The sequence below is a fragment of the Electrophorus electricus genome, chromosome 9 (assembly GCF_013358815.1).
Source record: "Electrophorus electricus isolate fEleEle1 chromosome 9, fEleEle1.pri, whole genome shotgun sequence".
NCBI classification, from domain to species: domain Eukaryota; kingdom Metazoa; phylum Chordata; class Actinopteri; order Gymnotiformes; family Gymnotidae; genus Electrophorus; species Electrophorus electricus.
In genome coordinates this window covers 13,408,613-13,418,253 of record NC_049543.1, presented here as the reverse complement: position 1 = coordinate 13,418,253, position 9,641 = coordinate 13,408,613, and the positions used below count along the sequence as shown (strand labels likewise).

The 9,641-nt window shown below is 40.4% G+C and overlaps 2 protein-coding genes across 2 annotated transcripts; both read right to left on the bottom strand.

Moving 5' to 3' along the window:
• Positions 1–1,309: 1,309 nt before the first annotated feature.
• LOC113569163 (aerolysin-like protein) lies at positions 1,310–3,492 on the bottom strand. Its single transcript, XM_035530088.1, has 2 exons — positions 3,459–3,492; positions 1,310–3,230 (listed from the first exon to the last, which is right to left on the bottom strand). Exon 2 carries the CDS (start codon positions 3,207–3,209, stop codon positions 2,256–2,258), a length of 954 nt encoding a protein of 317 aa, XP_035385981.1. The 5' UTR covers positions 3,210–3,230; positions 3,459–3,492; the 3' UTR covers positions 1,310–2,255.
• Positions 3,493–7,224: 3,732 nt separating this feature from the next.
• On the bottom strand, positions 7,225–8,804 carry LOC113582863 (aerolysin-like protein). Its single transcript, XM_027018878.2, has 2 exons — positions 8,712–8,804; positions 7,225–8,494 (listed from the first exon to the last, which is right to left on the bottom strand). The coding sequence occupies exon 2, from the start codon at positions 8,471–8,473 to the stop codon at positions 7,532–7,534; it is 942 nt and encodes a 313-aa protein (XP_026874679.2). The 5' UTR covers positions 8,474–8,494; positions 8,712–8,804; the 3' UTR covers positions 7,225–7,531.
• Between the last annotated feature and the right edge of the window lie 837 nt (positions 8,805–9,641).

The following is a 9,641-nucleotide window of genomic DNA, read 5'->3' as shown; positions in this document are numbered from 1 at the left end:
AACGCACTGACCGCAGCTTGGCGGAATATCAAGTAAGTTTTTCTTCATTCATCTCCATAAAACAGAGAGATGAATAATTATGGAAATTGTGTGTAATCGGTTTTGGGAAAAGAATAACCGTTGTAAGTACAGTGAGGATATCGACGTCCAGACCCGAGTAGCCTTTTATATGAATTAGTGAACCTCTCTAGCGGTCCTATCTAGCTAACTATCAGTGGTAGGATAAATACAGCTCCCGTACTTTGTGTGTAGCAACAACCACAGGGGACGTCGCTCTTGATATCTAGTTGACTATACTAACGCTATCTTGCTAGTTAACTAATGTAACGGTTTAGGGATTTCGTTTCTAATATTAACTACCTAACGCTAGTTAACATTAGCCCAAACATGTGGCTACATAGCTAGGTTAGATAACCTAGCTAATGATTTTTATAGATTATTATTTAAATGAATGTTTATAGTGCATTAATACATTTAGCTAGCTACATCTTCCATTTTTTCATTGTTAACTGACCACGTTAATGCTAAACTATCTAGCTAGCTATGTTTGTTCCCTTTTAGTTTACTGTATTTACATTATGTAGCCCGATTTTTCTGCCTTTTGACTTGGAACTTTTCTGATTACATCCGTATGTTTTAGAATTGATAAAATGAGTTGGAGGAAAAATACCTGAATTGAATTTCGTTAGGGGAGTTGTCTCCTCTGGAAAGATTCATTGATCTTTAAATGAACTGAACTTGGTTACGGGAGTTGTCTCCTCTGGAAAGATCCATTGATCTTTAAATGAACTGAACTTGGTTAGGGGAGTTGTCTGCTCCAGAAAAACTCATTTATCTTTAAATGAACTGAACTTGGTTAGAGGAGTTGTCTGCTCCGGAAAGATCCATTGAGCTTTAAGACATAACCTGAACATTTTCATCCCATTTGCTCTGGGCAGCATTGCCTCTGCCCTGTCCTTGTGTGTCATCGTCCAGTTTCAGCTGTTCCTTTTTGCTAATCTTTTCTCTTGTATTTTGATATCGCCACTTCTTTCCTTCTTAACCTACAGTTGTTGTATTCTGCCCACTGGCTTTAGCTACCATACTCTCTCATGTTGATAAAATATAACTTCACAATCAGATCTGCAATTTTAGACAATGAACCACTCGAAGGATAAGTGGGGTCATCTGAAACTATTGCTTTTACATAAATCATATAAAGTATAATTAAAATGCTCATTAAGGGAGAAACCAAGATTCAGACCAAAATTAAATCATATATGATTTTTGATTAAAATTATGTATTTATGATAAACATCTACCTTGTACCTTAAGGGCAGTAGGCTAAAGCCCATCTGGGGCCATATACAGTCAGATCAGTTTTAACTGATACCAGTACCGGTGACTCCTGGCGCCATGCACCATGCATCATCCCACTACCCGCTACAGTCGTTAAACCTACAGAGTTCTCTTAGAGGTTTACGGCAGTGAGGAAGTGGAAGTTTGAGCATAATTAAGTTGTTTTGCTGTCATCCATTTCTTCCCCAGTTATAATCATCCAGTTATTAAATTTCCTGTTTTCTCATTTCTACGTAAGTACACTTGAGACTGGGGATTACAGAAGTAAGGACTGCCTGTTTAAAACTGTTAGTTTACAAGATTAACCACCTGATTTCACAACAAAAACATTTTTCCCAAAAATGGTCACATGGTTTTCTAGAACAGGCTCTGCTACTGACTAAAGAGCATCCATGTCAACTGTTCCTGTACAGTTCCCTCAACCACAAAACAAGATGTATAACATTTAGTGACTTGGAAACATGTGCATTGCTGTATGTGTCTCACACAATGCACAATATGTTTTACTGAATCAGTCACACAGTTTTTAAAAAATTAAATGTCACATAGTAAGACACCAGCATGAAAAAGAAACAAACATGACGTTTCAGTTTTAAAATGTAGTTTTTTGTTTGTTTTTGTTTTTGTTTGTTTCTCATTAATTATTATCCCAGGCGAATATGCACATGGCCTCATCAACCCCTGGGGACATTTACTTTATATTTCAGTTGTTTTAATAACAAATTCCTTATTTGTGTAGTTACACCTTTGAGATGTGTTGTTCAATAACTCATATTTTCAACATCCTCCATTAACATTACAAATTTCATTAGCATAATCAATGTCAATTTTTTCTATTAAGAATCTTTAACAAATTAGTTTTTGTTTGTGCAAAGCTCACTAAGCCCCTCCAAGGACAACAGTAAGATCCAGACTGTTCACAGCAGTTTTGCTGATTCATTAACAACAGCTTTTGCCTCAGTATAAGTGACACCTTTGTAGGTGCCACTGATGGGAAACTCCAGAACACTGTTGTTAAAGCAGGTAATTTGAACAGTGCCAGTGTAGGGGAGATCTACGGTGACACGGCCAATTGTGACGTCTACATCTACTACTTTCCCTGGAGGAACTTTGAAAGAGAAAGAGAACGTCTCAGTTTTTTCTTCAGAGTTCTCTAAACTATATGTGCTTTCAGTACCCACAGTAAAACCAAACCCAGTTTTTATTTCAACAACCTCAGGAATGCCTGCCTGCACTTCAAAGCTGAAGTTGAATTCAATCTTGTTGGTCACAGACCAGGATGACTTTTTGGTGACTGTTTTTGAGGATTCTATTTTGTATTCTTGCATCTCACTAGTATTGTTGTGGTAAGTCATTGATTTGATTTCCTCAACAGCCACCTTGGGTATCACACTATGAAGTGTGGGATAATTCATGTTCTTTAACACAGTAGACTTGATGGTGTTTATAAATTTGAAACCCAAGCTATCAATGTCTGAACCTGCTCTTCCTGTGACTCCCACGCAGATTCCAGAACCAGTATCAATTGGATATTCTGTTTTCAGCCCCCAGTCTGTCATATGTGCAAAAAATTCTGGGGAGCGATTGGTCTTGAACTTGATGGCACCCAGACGTGTTCCAGCTCCATTTCCCCACAGTGAGAGAGAAGTGAAGTGCTCTCCATCTTCAAATGTAAATTCTTTAAAGTCCCCGGCAGGATTTCCAAATTGCCTGCACTGGCCATCAGTAAGCCACACCTTTATGGCCTTGATCTGCCAGCCTCCTGCCCACACCCATATCTTTCGCAGAGTTGCTCCATTGCCAATACCATCAAAATCAAATTTGCCACCACCTTGCCCACCAATCACGAGCACTGGCGCCAGGTATGACATGGTCTTGCTCTTAATCGGAAGCTTAAAAAGACAAGACAATTACTGGATAATAGGTCCTTTGGCCTCAAAACACATTATCTATGAACATATGGTAGGTATATATATCTAAGGTATGGTAGGTTTTGTGCTGATAGCATGATGATAGCATGATTAATCCATCTCACAATAATCACTGGTTTATTTATAAAGTTACTACTATAAATCTTAAATTGCATGCACCATTCCATCAAGTACAGTAATCATACTTACAGAGAGATTCTGAGTAGGGGTTAGAAAGATTCCTTCCCAGGGTATTGTTGTGTATTGTGTCAGCTGCAGGTTGGCCACTCTCTTAAATACAGCAGATAAAGTGGGCAGAGTCTGATGTACGCTGGGACTTCTGAAGAAATGGCTTTGGTGAGTGAGCAATTTTCTGACTTGCATTACGCAACATATACTTGGAAATTTAGTTGATATGAATCACAGTTAATATTTGGATAAATGGTCACAGACTTGACTCCTTGAATTCCATGAATCAATGATTATAGAGTGCTTCAGTAGTGCTATGGTCAGAGTGAATGAAAAGTCTTTCAACACACTCTTGCTCATTTGTTATGGAAATGTGATGAATTTGTTTGTCATTTTTCTTTTTAATCCTAACTAGTTTTGTTTAATGGTAGGTTTGTTGATGTTTTTATTACTTCTATGATTTTCAATGCAATGCAGAAAAAGTTAATCCAGCATTAACTTGGTGGAGAGGAATGGGGTGTATCATCAGCCCTTCTGAGTCAAACTGAGAGACAGTCAGCAAATGTACAGCATGAAAGAATATTGAAAAAATGCAATTATTTATCTATCTGTAGTAACGATTTGTTCTGCAAAATCCAAATTTCACTCAAGTTCATCATAAAAACAACCTCATCTCTAAATTGTATGTACGGAAACAGAACAGAAGTGGGGAAATCCAGTCGAATAAACAGAAGGAGAACTAGCTCAACTGGAACTACCTAGATTGCATCAGGTTCAGTGGAAAGGCACGCCCTGTCCTCCTCAATAACACTATTTCATGTTGATTAATGAACATCAATGTTCAACACACTACACAACCTTCACATTAATGATAAACACACTACATAAACTTTACATTAATGTTGAATATTAATGTGACGGTCGTGTAGTGAATATTAATGTTAAAGTTGTGTAGTGTGTTTGAACATTACTATGAACCTTCACATTAATGTTCAATACACTACATAACCTTCACATTAATGTTGATGGCAATGGTTGATGGCAAGATGGCAGCGCGGTAGCACGCAGCGGCCACTCCAGGTCCGATAAATGGTGCTATTGTGCCACTATCTGTAATCTCAACAACACATTTTTCCAGCAACTTAAACAATAAATACATGGGAACAAACAACCTCCATAGCCTGTGTCGTGTCCGTTGATGCAGGAAAGAAGAGACCGGAAACAGTACGTTATCTTGTGGCCTTTTATTAATGCAGAGCTCTGGAGATGTCACTTCACAGCGCAGTGCGAGTGAGATCTAAAGCATAACTTTGCAACAGACAGACTTATAGTTTTCTCGCCTTGCGCCACTTCCGCTTTTGTACTTTTCCATCTCAGCCGTCGCCTCTGTCTTGACTGTCGCGTACACATGTCTTCTTGCACAATCACACATATGCACGTCTAGGGCATTTCCTGTTCTGTCTGCACATACAGCAATTATTAATTCAAGCATTAATCCTATTCCATTCTGTGCATTATTCTCTATTAGTATAAGCTTAGCATTCATTTAGTTTATGCAACCCCACACCTGCTACATTTAAGACATAATGCACAAACTTACCTGGACGACGGCGTGCTTCACACACTGTGAGCGCGGGTTGCTATGCGAATCAGGCCTGCAGACCACGGCGTCGCCTGAGTCCGAATGCCGAAGGAGGAGACAAGGAAGCAGAAGCGGGGGAAGCGAGCTGGGGTCCGTGCTAGGCTAAAGGCTAATCCTAGCAGGCAAGCTCTACCATCTCTGTTCCTCTCAAATGTCTGCTCCTTGGATAATAAACTGGTCTGAATCAACCTTCTGCAGACTACACAGCGAAAGTTCAGAGGTTGCTGTGTTTTAGTCTTTACTGAAACGTGGCTCAGCGACAGTATTCCAGATGCCGTTATTCATCTGGTACTGCTCACCGCTGGTGGAGTTTGTATTTGTTTATAATCGCGCTGTATATTCTACCCAGCGCGCACACACGAGAGGCTCTCCAGGAGCTGTATGGAGCGATTATTGAACTGCAGACGGACTGTTTATTGTCCCCGGAGATTTCTACCACGCAAATCTCAAGTCAGTACTGCCTAAATTCCATCAACATGTGAACTTTGCAACGAGAAGAGCGAACATGCTGGATCTTGTTTACCACCATCGTCCCCGTGCCTAAGAAGCCCATGGTGTTGTGTCTCAATGACTACCGTCCTGTCGCACTCACATCCATCATCATGAAGTGCTTCGAGAGACTCGTCTTGAGACACATCAAGACCCAGCGTCCCCCTTCTCTGGACCCCCTGCACTTCGCGTACCCCTCCAACCGCTCTACGGATGATGCCATCTCCACCACACTTCATCTGGCACTCATACATCTGGATAAAAAGGGCACCTGCATAAGAATGCTTTTCATAGACTTCAGTTAAGCATTCAACACCATTGTTCCTCAGCATCTGATTGGGAAGTTGAGCTTACTGGGTTTGAACACCTCCCTCTGCAACTGGATCCTGGATTTCTTGATTGGTAGACCTCAGTCAGTCCGGATCAGGAGCAGCACTTCCAACACCACCACATTGAGTACTGGTGCTCCCCAGGGCAGCATACTCAGCCCTCTGCTGTTCACACTGCTGACTCATGACTGTGCAGCAATGCACAGTTCGAATCACATCATCAAGTTCGCTGATGACAAGACTGTGGTGGGTCTCATCAACAAGGATGATGAATCAGCATACAGAGAGGAGGTGCGAGAACTGGTGAGCTGGTGCAAGGTCAACAACCTGTATCTGAATGTTGACAAAACAAAAGAGATGGTTGTTGACTTCAGGAGAGCAAGGCGAGATCACTCCCTGCTTGCCATCAATGGCTCCTCAGTGGAGATTGTCAAGAACATCACTTGGTGTTCGCTTAGCGGAGAACCTCACCTGGACCCTGAACACCAGTTCCATCACCAAGAGAGCCCAACAATGTCTTTACTTCCTTCGGAAGCTGAGGAAAGCCCATCTCCCATCACCCATCCTCACTACCTTCTATAGAGGTACTATAAAGAGCATCCTGAGCAGCTGCATCACTACCTGGTTTGGGAACTGCACCGTCTTTGACCGCAAAGCCCTCCAGAGAACAGTGAGAACAGCTGAGAAGATCATTGGGGTCTGTCTTCCCTCCATCACGGACATCTACACAACACACTGCATCTGAAAAGTCACCAACATTGTGAAAGACCCCACACACCCCTCACACGAACTGTTCACTCTGGAAGAAGGTACCCTCACAGCCATATATGATTTTTAATTAAAACTATGTATTTATGATAAACATTTTGCACCTTAAAGGCCCATCTGGGGCCATGCACAGTCAAATCACTTTTAACTGATACCAGTACCAGTACCAGTGACACCTGGCACCACACACCATGCATCACCCCACTACCACATTATTGTGACTGATGTGTTGAAAATGTTCCACCACCCACAATAAGGTGACCAGCAGCATTGATCATGTGGTCAGAAACAGTGATGACACACTGTGCACAGTGTTTGATGGGCTATAGTCTTTACATCTCTAAGAGAACTCTAGGGTTACAGCAGTGAGGAAGTGGAAGTTTGAGCATAATTAAATTGTTCTGCTGTCATCCATTTCATCCCCAGTTATAATCATCCAGTTATTAAATTTTCTATTTTCTCATTTCTACATGCATTGATGTACATGTCTCACACAATGCAAAAGATGTTTTATTGATACAAAGTCACACAGTTTTAAAAATAAAGGGTCACATAGTAAGACACCAGCATTAAAAGGCAAACAAGCCAATATGCACATGGCCTCATCAACCCCTGGGGGACTTTTTTTTATATTATTTTCTTATGAATTCCTTATTTGTGCAGTTACACCTTTGAGATGTGTTGTTCAACAACTGTCACATATTTAAACCATCCCCCATTAACATTACAAAAGGCTTGGCATAATCAATGTTAATTTTTTCTTAGGTCTTGAACAATTTTTTAACAATGTTTATGTTTGTGCAAAGCTCACCAAGCCCCTCCAAAGACAACAGAAAGAATCAGATTGTTCACAGCAAGTTTGCTTACTATTTTTCATTAACAGTGGCTTTTGCCTCAGTGTAAGTGACACCCTTGTAGGTTCCACTGATGGGAAACTCCAGAACATTGTTGTTAAGGCAGGTAATTTGGGCAGTGCCAGTGTAGGGGAGATCTACGGTGACACGGCCAATTGTGACGTCTACATTTACTGTTTTCCCAGGACGAACTTTGACAGGGAAAGACAACTGCTCAGTTTTCTCTTCAGAGTTCTCTAAACCACGTGTGCTTTCAGATCCCACTGTAAAACCAAACCCAGTGCTTATATCAACAACCTCAGGAATGCCTGCCTGCACTTCAAAGCTGAAGTTGAATTCAATTTTGTTGGTCACAGACCAGGATGACTTTTTGGTGATTGTTTTTGAGGATTCCATTGTGTATTCTTGCATTTCACTAGTATTGTTGTTGTAAGTAATGGATTTTATTACCTCAACAGCCACCTTGGGTATCAGACTATGAAGTGTGGGATAATTCACGTTCTTTAACACAGTAGACCTGATGGTGTTTATAAATTTGAAACCCAACCTATCAATGTCTGAACCTGCTCCTCCTAAGACTCCCATGCAGATTCCAGAACCAATATCAATTGGATATTCTGTTTTCAGCTGCCAGTCTGTCATATGTGCAAAAAACTCTCTAGAGCGATTGGTCTTGAACTTGATGGCACCCAGACGTGTTCCAGCTCCATTTCCCCACAGTGAGAGAGAAGTGAAGTGCTCTCCATCTTCAAATGTAAATTCTTTAAAGTCCCCGGTAAGTTGTCCAAATTCCCCGCACTGGCCATCAGTAAGCCACACCTTTATGCCCTTGATCTGCCAGCCTCCTGCCCACACCCATATCTTTCGCAGAGTTGCTCCATTGCCAATACCATCAAAATGAAATTCGTTACCACCATGCCCACCAATCATCAGCACTGGCGCCAGGTATGACATGGTCTTGCTCTTAATCTGAATCTTAAAAAGACAAGACAATTACTGGATAATAGGTCCTTTGGCCTCAAAACACATTATCTATGAACATATGGTAGGTATATATATCTAAGGTATGGTAGGTTTTATGCTGATAGCATGATTAATCCATCTCACGATAATCACTGGTTTATGTATAAAGTTACTACTATAAATCTTAAATTGCATGCACCATTCCACCAAGTACAGTAATCATACTTACAGAAAGATTCCTTCCCAATTCGTGTATTGTGTCAGCTGCAAGTTGGGTGCTCTCTTAAATAGAGCAGATAAAGTGGGTGGAGTCTGATGTACACTGGGATGCCTGAAGAAATGCACTTGGTGAGTGAGAAGTCTTCAGGTATATCTGACTTTCATTACACAATGAATACTGGGAACGTCAGGTATTAAACATTATAAATGGTCACAAACCTTGAATTCCATGAATCAAGGATTATAGTAGTGTTTTGGCAAGAGTGAGTGAAAGTCTTCAACACAGACTCTGGCTAATTTGTTGTGGAAATATGAAGAATATGTGTATATATATATATATATATATATATGTGTGTGTGTGTGTGTGTGTGTGTGTGTGTGTGTGTGTGTGTGTGTGTGTGTGTGTGTGTAAAGGCACACCCAGTCCTCCTCAGTAAGAAAACTTGCTTTTCCTCCTCAGTAAGAAAACATGCATACCTCTTCTGTTCACAGTTACATTTAAGCCATTTATCACATGCTCTTATCCAAAGTGTCTTACAAAAGTACTTTGTCATCTACTCATAGACTGTATCCTAGTCAATACAATAGTTTAGAGTCCAAGATACCATTGAAGTAAGATACTGTTAGATACAGGAGTCAGTGCTGATACCTAGAAAGAACTACAGAACAAACACAAATGCAATACCAAACAATTATAAGCAATAAAAGGTTTAAATTAATCAATATATTCATCAATAATAGTGTAATTCTGGATGTTACAAGACAGTTAAACTGCTCTTTGCAAATTAAGGCCAAGTAGTCTTAGGAAGCTACACTGAAAAGATTCGAGGAAGTTAGATAATGTATCAATGATAATCCATAAATTGGTTCTTAAAAGAAGATCAGAATTTAAACACAAAGGCCTGAAATTGTGGTCAGTAGTAGCTCAGAAGTCAAGGTA